Source organism: Eleginops maclovinus, chromosome 3, assembly GCF_036324505.1.
Source record: "Eleginops maclovinus isolate JMC-PN-2008 ecotype Puerto Natales chromosome 3, JC_Emac_rtc_rv5, whole genome shotgun sequence".
NCBI lineage: Eukaryota > Metazoa > Chordata > Actinopteri > Perciformes > Eleginopidae > Eleginops > Eleginops maclovinus.
Window position 1 is genome coordinate 1984754 of NC_086351.1, and position 12292 is coordinate 1997045.

The following is a 12292-nucleotide window of genomic DNA, read 5'->3' on the forward strand; positions in this document are numbered from 1 at the left end:
AGAGAAAACATCCTCCTAGGCAATAAGAAATTCCCGACCTTCATCTAACCAGTCGAAGAAGTAAGGGAGCAAATGAATGAATGCTAATTACAATCGATCTTGAGACTCTCTCAGTCGAAGCAGTGGCTGCAAAATAATGTACTGTACCCATAGCATTTCAAAAGAATTTGTCTGAGAGAAACACTTACCAGCATCCAGCACCTGGGGCTCCCAGCATTCGTTCCACATATAATCATTGTGTCGTTTACTTTCTGAATGACGGTGATGAAATTATCACACTCCAGCTGTGAGAGAAAGAAGCAGTAATAGAGAGGGACAAAGGCAGAAAATGAGGCAGAACCAAGAGGGTGAAGGGAGACAATTACACAGATCGTGACGGGGGGAAAAAGATGCAGAGAGGCAAAAGAGAACATGTGGAAGAGTGATTGGAGACAAGGGGCGAGAGAAAACAAGACTGATAAAACAAACAACGAGAGAGGAAGGTGGAATGCAGGCATAGTGAATCAAAGACAGACTGCAACACAAAACAGATTACGAGAGCAGAAGTGGATTGCTCAGAGAGGGAGAGATTTAAGGGAAATTGGAGGTGATCCATGCTCTGAACAATTTTGGCAGACAGCACACAGGAGGCTTAGCCCTGCAGTACAGCACTGCTAAACTCCATATGCATCACTTCTTCATTATCGGAAAAAGAGGGACTGCTTTCTCTACGGTATGACTGGATGGAGGATGAAAATGAATACTAAATAAAACCTCAAGGGGTGAATTCAAATGTGCATTGTCTCTCATGTTGAGCCAGGTTTGTTTTAACAAACGACAAACAATCTCTGATTAAAAAACAGGGATAAGTAAAACCGGAGATGGAGGAAAGACGTCTCGAATTCCACAAAGCACGGCCAGAGCTTGTGTAAGTGTGTGTAGGTGTGTGTGTAGGTGGATGTGTAGGCGAGAGGGTGGGCTGTGTAATTTCTGTGAGTGTACACTTTTTTTCTTTCTGTTCTTATGTAAAAATACTTCAGAGTTTGGGCATTTTTGCAAAGACTTTTTGCTCGTCCGATAGATAGTCCTATCATTTGTTTTAAATAGGACATGTTATGATATGTATTTTCTGCTTCCCTGCTTTAATGTTCAGAAAGCTCTTTATTTCTCTCATACTGCCTGTGCTGCAGCACCTCTTTTCACCCTCTGTCTGAAACCTGAGTCCAGTCTGCTCTGATTGGTTAGCTGACCAGCTCTGTTGGTCAATCGTTTAGCCACTTAGCCTTATCTCAGGTGTCACTGCGTTGCAGAAGTGAACCAAACAGTACAATGGAGGTGTTTCAGGCAGGGGGGTATGTGGGATTTTAGCCTTTTCAGACCATTTACATGCGACTTATAAGAACTTTCAAACCAATGTGTTGTAAAGCTAGCCCCAAAATGTAGTAATGCATCACGTTCTGCAGTTTTACTGTACTGCTTGGTGAAAAGCTCTCAGCACACACGCTCATTGGAATATCAGCCGAGCGTCCGGGGGAAAAACATACATATTTAATGATCTCGCACGCTCTGATTTATGTCCAACTTTCAGCAGTGGTGCAGGAAGTCATGTGCGAGGCAGCACGTAAGGGAATTGAGTTAGGGTTGGTGTGCAGGCTTCTCAACCCTAAATCTGAACTCTAACCTAAAACTGTTGGAGAGGACATAAGCATACTTTGAACCTAATCTAGGGTGTTATAGGATGTCTAGCTATTTCCTGTTGAAGATGTCTCAGAGGTTTGGGTGTTTTTTGGTACATCAACTTCCCTATCTTTAATTATTCCCAAAAATATGTGGACAGCAGGATACAGGCATTACGTTCTGTGCATATCATTGAGCATTGATCCCTTGCAGGTGCACGACCCCTCTTGGCTATAGAAACGCTGAATTTAATTCGCCTTTGAGTGTTAAAGTAATGACAGAGAGTATACTAATATATGAAGTATCCCCTCTAAAGTAATACATTCAGCTAATTAGGGACTGGACAATTAATGATCTTTTCATCTATTCAGCAAAATGCAGAATTTTGCCTTAATTTCCCTGTAATTGCAATCATGGAAATGAATGTGGAAATTATTAATTAATGTAAATTATCTTGGTTTTCAAGAATCTTTTAAATACCGAGACATCTGCTTTTCTTGCCAGGCAGTTTTACATTTAGTTTTGTCTTAGTACAAGCAGCAAATCAAGCGGCACTGTACCTCTGAAGATTATTGCTAACCCTCGGAGCATTTCACATTAGGAGAAGCTCCCTCACGCTATTAGACTTATTTCAGGTTGAATATTGTATTAGTCTCTCGGTATTTGCTCTTGTCTCTCAGTGGAACCTCTTTAAATTATGCACTGCAATTATGACCGGCTCACTCATCTGTTTGTTTGTTTTGAGGTGAAGCTTTCTCCTGTGTAATGTGACCCCGCCTGTATAAATCATACCATCATTTATGCATTTGTCTTTACTGCATCTGCTTATTGGAATTATTTGGTCTTTTATACATCCTAGCAACACAAAAAAAACCCAGAATCTTAATAGCTGAATGAACATGGATTATCAAACCTCGCTGTGATGATGATGATCGAGATGGAGATGATGATGATGATGGTGATGGTGATGAGGAGAGTGCTTCGCCGGAGTGATGGAGGTGCTGACTGTGACAATGAGTTGCTAACCTCGAGTGGTGCAGCCTTTGCCTTGCAGGTATCAATTGCAGTCTGGTCCGATGCCGCTGGGATCTGTGGGAGGAAGGGCTGTTTAGTTTGTGCCAAGCTCTTTCACACTGCCTTATTTCAGCAAGAAAACCGAGGCCTTACTGCAGCTGCTACAACACAATATTCAGGGTACAAATCTGCTGTCTTAGATAGATGAAAACACTGCGATATTAAGTACATTCAAGGACTTGTTTGGCCTTTAGGTTCATCATTTACATCCTTGTTGTTTTCCTTTATTTACAACCTGGCCTTCTCTACTTTACATATGTTCATTTTCAGGTTCCTTTTTCTATGTAGTGTCTCTCCTGGGACATGTCTCCAAGCTTTAATGTTCAGAAAGCTCTTTATATTTCTCATACTGCCTGTGCTGCAGCACCTCTTTTCACCCTCTGTCTGAAACCACAGCCCAGTCTGCTCTGACTGGTTAGCTGGCCGACTCTGTTGTGATTGGCAACCATTTAGAGATGTCCCGCCCCTTAGCCTTTAACGTACAAAGTGTTGAAAAGCTATACAATTTCAGCCTTTGCAGACCATTTACATGCACAAAAAGGTATAACCCACTACAGGTAAGGGACAATAAGTAGGCAGGGTGCTCATACATATCAGCACCCTGCCAAGAGCAGTTTAACACAAGGGTGGCAGATAATTAACCGTGTAACCCACGTAGGACTACCTGCACTGTATGCACATATGCCTTCACACATTTCACTTGTCTTGCTCATACTGCTACACCCTCTTATTTTCATCTTTAATATCCTTGTGTGAACTCTTATCTGTACTGTCCACATTTCACTCTTATTCCGTGGCTGCTTTAACACCTGAATGGAGGTTCATATAGTTTCTCATCCTCTTGATTCAGAATGAACTGGTACTTCCGGGAGATCTGAAAAGTGTCGCGCCCCCCCCCCCCAGGCAAACAAACATTGTTTCACCATTGTTAAGTAGATAACTGAGATCATTTCACTGAAATAATAAATGTCTCCCACTAGAATGGTTGGTTTCTCTAAAGAAGGCCTGAATCTGTATCTGTGTCTGATATTGAAACCCTTCTTCTGCTCTGCCCCGCTCCGCTGACCTAACCTGCTCTGGAAATAAGTTGTGACAGAATCTCACTACAGTGTCAGTGAGGGAATCACACCATCAAACAGCATCCCCAGCAGTTGTTTACCCACTTGTCTTTTCCTCTCCACTGAGGAAAACCCAACACTGAGCCAGCAATCATTCCGAAAAATGCGTGGCTTAGTCATATTTGAATGAAACATCGAGACAAGCTTACAGTCGCTTCAATTTGTCAAGCGTGTCACTGCTGACACTGAAGCCCACACTGTGCGTTATCTTGAGCCATGTTGACATTAATAACTCCCTGAATGTTTGCTTTTCTCACTGAGAGATACATGTGTGGCTTCATCAATATATGCATGGCCCAACTCTGTCCTCAGCTGCTGAACTGGATCAGTGGTCCGCCGGTCGTATCCTCTCTTTCTCTCTCTTTCTCTCTCTGCCCTCTTTAGCTCGCTGTGTTGCCCTCACATCAGGAGGGAAACTGTGTTTGTTATCCTTCCGGCTGAGTCTGGAAAACAGTAACCCTAACCCTCACCCTAGAGGCAGGGGGGGGAAACAGTTGGCCCATCTTTATCTGAAACCTAACTAATACCCCCACCAAATGACAGAAAAATATGCAAGGTTTTTTAACCACAGATAAACTGCGATAGACTCCTTTCCCATCATCGATCAATCCATTAATATCAAACCATTAATGGACTGCATTTATTTAGAGCGTTCCCAGTCTTTGCAACCCCTCAAAGCGCTCAAAGTCAGCCATGCCAGCCAGTTGGCCGTGCCTTTGGGAGCAATTTGGGTTAAGGCATCCAGCCCAAGTACCCCTCGAAATGTTGATGCAGGGCTCCTGAGCCACAGTACAAAGCAGTCAAAGCATTTCAATACTAGTCCAAATGATTTAAAATATATTCATGTTTGCCATACCGTTGTATTTCCCCCCTAACCCTAACCCTACAGGTCGTTACAGTCATGAGAGGATGTTTAATTAGGTTAGATTAGAGCCATTTATTGTCATTATACAAGGACAATGAAAAGAGAAAAGCTACAACACATGTAGGTGTTCAAAGGGTGTGCAAGGCCTTTACCTGCGGCTCAACCTTTAGGTCCCAGCTAACTATTTTAGCAACTAGCTTAAGATTTATATGCACAGCAATTTCAAACATTGGTTGGTTTCCACGTGGACTGACTTATAAACAGGAGTGCGTATTTCATATCGTGGCTGGCCATTTCTCTTTTGAAATTTGGCAGCAGAGTGGTTCCTCAGTACAAAAGGCTGTCAGGAGCTGAGCTGAGCTATTTAGTATATATTTATACGATCAGAGCTCGAGCATGATGATTAAAACCTTCCCCATTAAAGACAAGAGCCAGATGTTAGTGGGTGTTGATGGGTATTTTGTCGAAAGGACCGAAATGTAAAAAGTTGGATTTGCTTGCAGTGGGTTATGTGGTTTAACAATGTCTTTACTTTTGTAGATCAATTAACAGAAACACATGTAGGTGTACAAAGGGTGTGCAAGGCCTTTATCTGTGGCTCAACCTTTAGGTCCCAGCTCACTGTTTTAGCTGATAAGATTTGTATATGAGCTGCTTTTCCAAACACCGGTTGGTTGCCAAGGTGGACTTACTTAGAGACAGAAGTTAGTATTTCATATTGTGATTGGCAATTTCTCTTGAGAACATTTGGCAGCACAGTGGTTCTCCACTACAAAAGGCTGTCAGGAGCAGAGAGATAAACCCCCCCCCCAACCCCACATATTACAGTGTCAAGACAGCCAAAAATCAGCTAGACGTGGAGTGTACCTGCAGGTCGCGGACCCCTCTGTTAGTGAACGTCAACACGTAGACCATCGCCTGGCCGCCCACGTACAGCGTGTCGCTGCCTTCCTGGTGGTACATGCTGATGTAGTTCTCAGGTTTGTTGAAGTGGAACCTGGAGGTCTCTGTGGATCAAAGCAAAGAGGATCAGAGAAATGAGCTGGCAGGAAAGCGCTTTGAGTATGTTGTTGTTTGAATTGTTGAAATGTGTTTTTGTGCCCTGTGGTGACAACGGTAAATTAATATAAAAAGACTTAAAATTGACGTAAAAACAAGTCAATTCAGATTCAGAACATAACACTGTAACGCTGTATTTAATAATAAATAGTAGGGAATGACAAAGAGAAGGAGAAATAATACAGAGTTTGAAAGCAATTTGCAGATGATTGAAATGTAATCAAATCAACAGCTAAAGATAAAAAAAAGAGTCAATGTAATAATGAAAGATTCAGAAAAAGGAGGTCAAACACAATCACTGAAGGTTCAACATTAAACCCAAATTGACTGAGAGGAAGTTGTTTAAAAAGATGATCCAGATTTAACCGGTCTAAGCTCCTCAGGCAGATTGAGTCCAAGTCTCGAAGCCATGATGGCAAAGAGCCAAACCTCCGCATTCATCCTGCCGTCAATATCTGAACCGGCTCGAGGACTAACAAACTGGTCCGGTTTACCAAGACACTGGATCTGGTGATACTGCCCTTTATGGTTTTAAATGAAACATGAAGCCTTCACTGACACCTTGCTTAGGTGATGGAGGAAAAGGGCATTTGGTGGGAGCATAAATATCAATGGAATAATCATGTGGGCAAATACCGTCAACAGATGCTTGAATTACGCTCAGGACAACCCCAAGGAGTCTGAATCAGAAATGCCTCATGACAAGTACATGAGGCATTTGTGATTCACCCATCCAACCAGAGACGCTTACTCTGCATTCAAAATAGATTTACAATGACTTTATTAAAGTTAAACTGCGAAATGTTTGTGTTGCAGCAGCATGAAGAAATACAAGGCTTTGAAACAATCTAAAGTATAAACATCTCAAAGACAAATAATAGATGAGTGATCTATAAACCGTGCATCACATGTGTTGAGAAGTCCTTTTAAAGTCATGAGTTCTCCCAAACACAGGTTTATAAAACATCAACGTTACAATCGTCTACCAGGTTTTTTTTCTACCTTTGTTCCAGAAGTGCATTTATATTTCAGGGACTTCAAGTTTAAAGAGCTTAAAAGCTTTGAAGCAATCCAACCAGCTACCTGTTACAGCTTCTGAAGATTCAAATAGAGACATAAGAGAGTTTTAAGTCTGAGTAAGCTTTCATGTTTCCCTTTCATCTTCAACAAAAATACACCATGACATCAAAATGTAATTCCACCAATGATGCGTTTCCTCTGTGTCTTAATACAACAATATGCACTAATTGTCGCTAATCATGATTAGACGGCCATGGTTGGTCACATGGTATTTGCGATGATTGCTTCTCATCCCTGAGATAAAACAGTAATCCAGTCTGACAGCGGAGCAGCATGAAGCGGTGGTGATCACTGATAACGGGTTGCTAGCCAACCAACTAAGTTTCTATGGAAACTGTGGCCTCTCTGATTGGCAGGGAACCTATTTGATGATGCTCGTTCTTCACAAGGAAGTAAATAATGTACAAGAAGGGCCAATGTGACTGAAGGTGGAGGCAACAACACTACATTTACTGACGCTCTATCCCCAAAATAATAGATGGTTCCAATGGTAGAGCTAAAGGATTGATGTCATGAAATACAGATTATTATTACAATGGGTTGGTTCGTTTGGGTCACATGGATATGGGCGGCACTCAAAGGAATGAATTATAATCACCTGTTCACCTGAGGCAGGTGTGTGTGTGTGTGTGTGTGTGTGTGTGTGTGTGTGTGTGTGTGTGTGTGTGTGTGTGTGTGTGTGTGTGTGTGTGTGTGTGTGTGTGTGTGTGTGCGGAAGAGAGGGTGACGACAGGGTCATTGTGTTTTATTGTTGACAGCGAACCGTACGATTACTTGGATTATTATCATCATTTCTTGTCATAAATTGATCGCCTCATTATTTCATGAAAGCGCTTTATTATTTTTGGGATCTCAGAGAGTCATTTTTTGATAGCGAGTCCCACAATGGCGATCAGGCCCGGCCTCAAACTCTCAGCGACTTATTTGTTTTCTGAAGTCGCTGAGATTACTATAAATAATAAAACCAGAGACAGTGAGAATGAGAATGCCGAAGCGGTCTCTTCATTTTTCCCGCCGTTCTACGTGCAATATAAATACCATTACCATCATTTCAAAACCCCCCCCGCTATATAACATGTGCGTTATTAATTATAATGTTCAATAACGAGGTGCAACTACGTACTGTATCTACCACTCTTTGCACATTCCAATACTGCTCGTCACTGTACAGTTTTTTGCATAAATGATTTGACCGTCTACGTTTCTTCTGGTTACTTCATTTGTCCTTTTTACTTCACTGTTAGTGAGCGGTTTCTACATTATGCTGCTGTGTTTGCTGTATCTTTGTAACTCTTCGTGATAAATAAAGTCCGATCCTATCTTATCTTACAGACTTACAGATGTTGGGTTATTTAAACAATGTTGGTTTCCAATTGTTCTAAAAGACACATTGGTTAATGGAATAAGTAACAAGAGACATTTAACACAATGTGAATCTAGTGTTGGACGGAGTTGAGTTCAAAGAAAGTACAAATCAAAGGCTGAAAATAAGCATGTGGCTGGGTGCTTTGCTGTATCATTAAGTTGTTTGAAATACATATTTGCCAGTCAGACAAACATAGAACGTATTTATACTGAGGTTATTATTTAACCTCTATGTAAAAAATGTGGGATTTAATGACAGACCAATACATATATCCGTCAGGCTGAAGGCATAATCACAAGTCCCAAAACCACTGCATGTAGGTAAGCAACATCTTCCCAAGAAAACATCACAGGGAGGCTTCAAAGTCCCACCTTAGCTAAGCCCCTCCCCCGACTATGCTGTCCCAGTTCTCTCAAGAGCCAGAAGCACCGAGGAGGAACAGGATGTACAGTCTTCTTTTTATCAGCGTCTTACTCCATGTCTTTCTTAACAATACTGCAAAAGAGTCACACAGATACAACTCAAATGTGACATTCTGGATGTAATAAATGTGCTTACTTCCCTCTATCGTTTTCTCTTCTCCTCAGACACTTTATGATTGCTGGGTGAAAACCTTGAATTTTCAAAAGGTCAGGCTTTTGAGGCAACAAGAAAAAACAGCCTTGTTTTTCAAACAGACTTGAATAAATTCAAGGGTTACAGAAGTTCCTTCATCTCAGAGAAGCATGTCATTCTTCAATGAAACCAAATTATTTCCCAATTAGAGAGTCACTTTAAAAACAACAAAAGCCTAATTGCACTTAGAATTGTGCTAATTAAAAAAGAGTAAAGCACAGATGTTGTTTTTGGGAGTAGTTGCAAAGTTTACCTTTTAAGAGCTGCAGTGTATTACACATTTCACTGCAAAGCTGCTGATAAGATGGTTATCCATTGGGGTATTGAGGTGCTAGACCTCCAACTGAGAGAAAAGGTCAAGGCAAGAGATGCCTGAACTTTGGCGAAAATGTTCTGATATTTAGGATACAGCCATAGATGTCAAATTAGTCTTGAGATGAGCTGTTCGCTATCTTTCAAATCCTTCGCTCACCCTCTCCGTCTCGCCATGCTTTTCCTTTTACTCCACTTTTTGAAGAACACAACTTTGACCTAAACTTCATAATAATTCTGCAAAACATAAATCGTGATCTTTTCTATACTGCAGCTTTATGCACGTATTGTTATAGCTGTGGACCAAGGTATCTGCCAAATGAAGGTCATCTTTTACCCCCTACAAGCTATCAGAGCATTTCCAAACTCAAACACAATCTTATTTCCACCTCACGCTTAAAGCCAGTTTGTATCCCTGCAGATGTTCCTTGAAAGTATGAGCTCATCTAACATGCAAAGTGAGGACCCTTCAACTTTCCGCTGTCCATGGTACTGAAATATCGCCAGCCCCAAAACAGCTGCAGATTATTGTCAAGGTTTTGCACGTAAAGCTCAAATTTGAAGATGAATCTCCCACTATATGGGTTGTCGAACCCCTCAATCAAATCGTACAACGGTAGCCTTCAAGTAGGAAGAAATGAATGTACAATGCTCTTGTTTGTTTGGCACGGAGGCTGTTTTTATGGTGACCTCTTTTCCCTCCTTCAGTTGTATGCACTTATTGTAATAGCTTCGAACAAAAGTGTCTGCCAAATTAATGCAAAGTCATTCATTCCCTGAGCCCCTACAAGTCACAGTGTTTCCAACCTTAAAACACACCTCATTTCAACCCTGAATCTTAAAACTAATTTTAGCCCTGCAGAAGCTCCTTGAAAGTAAGTGCTTATCTCACATGCAAAGTGGGGACCCTTCACCCCGCCAGCCCTAAAAAGCGTCAGATTAGTATGAAGGTTTATGCGCTTTACTCTCAAACTTTGAAGATGAAATGAAGTAGTTGGCTATCATTTCTTTGTCAATCGATTAGCGATCCATCATTGCAGCTCTACAAACGTTTAAGATGTTGTGTACTTACATATGGATATATCCCACGCTCTAAAACAGTTTCAATATAAACGTGTAGTCTTCAAGAAGGAAGATTTAAATGTGCAATGCTTTTGTTTGTTTGGCAGGGAGGCTGTTTTATTTGTGACGTCTTTCCCCTCCTGCAGTTTCATGCACTTATTGTAATAGCTTTGGACAAATGTATCTGCCTAATGAATTCAAAGCAATTCATCCCCTAAGCCCCTACAAGCCATCACAGCATTTCGAACCTGAAATGAACCCAATTCTTCCTGAATATTAAACCCATTATGCATCCCTGAAAAAGTTCCTTGAAGCTATGTGCTCATCTAACGTGCATAAGTGGGGACCCTTCACCTTGTGAGGACCTCTGTGCTGTCCACCGTGCTGAAAAATCGCCAGCACTACAGCAGCTGCAGATTATTGTGAAGGTTTTGCACTTCAGGCTCAATGTGCGCACTAGATTGATTTCCTCTGACAGTTTAATTCACCTGTGTCGAAGCCACATAATCCCCTCACTACAGGCATGAACAGCCCTCCCTGCCATTGCATAACAACGAGTTTGATTGATATGACTTGCACGTCCGGGGCCGTCATCTTGTGCGTTTTGTACTGTGTTCATCCGCGGGGAGGGGAGGCATACAGATCCATATAACTTGACACACAACCCCCATCTCTACTGATTGCTGAATACATTAGAGGAGTGTGTGTGTGTGGTGTAAAAAATGCGTGAGTGGAATAGATAACTAGGGGTTGGCTTGGAATTTTCCATTTCAAAGCCCTCCTCTACATTTTTCTCTGCATGTCTGTATGTGTGTAAATGCACATCATGTATTTATGAAGGTTTCTAATATAGTGCAACCTTTCCCTTTCCCGGTGCTGGACTCCAGTGCTGCAGTGTGAAGCAGCTGCTGTGTCCCGCATTGCAGCTCCGCAAGGACGCGGGAGCTCCAGTGATTGTGTCAACCTCCAAAGAGTCATATTTCACAGTAACGATGCTTTTCGGCGGTGGAAGGCGGATCTTTAAAGGGTTCAGCCTCACGATGGTCAAGGCAAACCGGCGCCATGTTACTCCAGGTGGGAGAGGAGAGGTTTTTATGTGTTATTTAAGTGTGTATTTAGTCCTCTCACTGAGCCTGGAGGTGCTGATGTGGAGGGACCAGCGCCAATAAAAACCCATGTTTGCCCATAACAGGGCCGGTTCTTTTACATAAAGAACGAGCATACAGAGAGCTTGCATTGCACTTAGAAAGAAAGCCAACACACTAGTTGTAAGAAAACTAAAAGAAAAGCCACAAGTTGCACAAATCACATCGAACATAATTAATAAAAATGATGGAAATTGGAATCTTTGAAAGTAAATCGGAAAGGATCTGGCAAAACACACAAGTCTTAATCCACGAGGTGTTTTGGTAATTGACAAAAATAAAAAAAGCAAATCAGGTTCTCTCCAGATGTTCATCCTGTTAAAGCCAGTTAACATGTGTGCTGGCCTGAATGGTGGCGCGCGTAATTTACTACTCGGTCAGTGGGGGGAGGGCGGCGTTTTAGGAGATTAATCCACAGCCCCGTCAATGTGGCTTTATTGGTGCTGTTTGTACATCTTTGGCAAAGGACAAAACAACATGAGGATGGAAAAAAAAAGTGGCTACATCACCTCGACTCACCTCTTCATTCATTCACTCATCCGTCAACCATTCAGCCTTTCATTGATCCATCACCTACAGACACTTGACATCGCTTAATGAAACGCTTGGAGACATTAACAGCATACTTGACTGAATTACTTGTGACAAAACAGACATTATCCGGAAACAAATTCAGCTCTGCTTACCGTGCACAACGAATTTCAGCCGAGGTGACTTTCCGGCGAAAACCGTGGCAAAAAGCGACAGCAGAATGAAATAATTCATCGTTCTTGAAGCTCCTCCGTGCAGCCGGTTTGTAAATCAGAAGAAAAAAAAACACCCGTACGAAACCCTCCACAAAATCCTTCTTCTGTCCTTACAACCGCCTTGTTTGTCCCTCCTCGATCTGCTGGTCCCAGATCTGTGCCACCGCCTCCCGGTCCTCTCCTGTCCGTCTGCT

At 42.0% G+C, this 12292-nt stretch overlaps 1 protein-coding gene across 2 annotated transcripts in view; it reads right to left on the reverse strand.

The window, feature by feature from the left end:
• si:ch211-113g11.6 (uncharacterized protein LOC559008 homolog) overlaps window positions 1–12292 on the reverse strand; it is a 39012-nt gene extending 26720 nt beyond the window's left edge. For both annotated transcript variants that reach the window (XR_010165484.1, XM_063880060.1), the window contains exons 1-4: window positions 12039–12292; window positions 5581–5720; window positions 2683–2745; window positions 189–284 (exon numbers count right to left, since the gene is read on the reverse strand). Coding sequence is in view for 1 of the 2 variants with exons in the window: in XM_063880060.1 (XP_063736130.1) it covers window positions 189–284; window positions 2683–2745; window positions 5581–5720; window positions 12039–12117 (378 nt within the window). In the remaining variant the exon portion in view is untranslated. The remainder of the gene's footprint in view (window positions 1–188; window positions 285–2682; window positions 2746–5580; window positions 5721–12038) is intronic.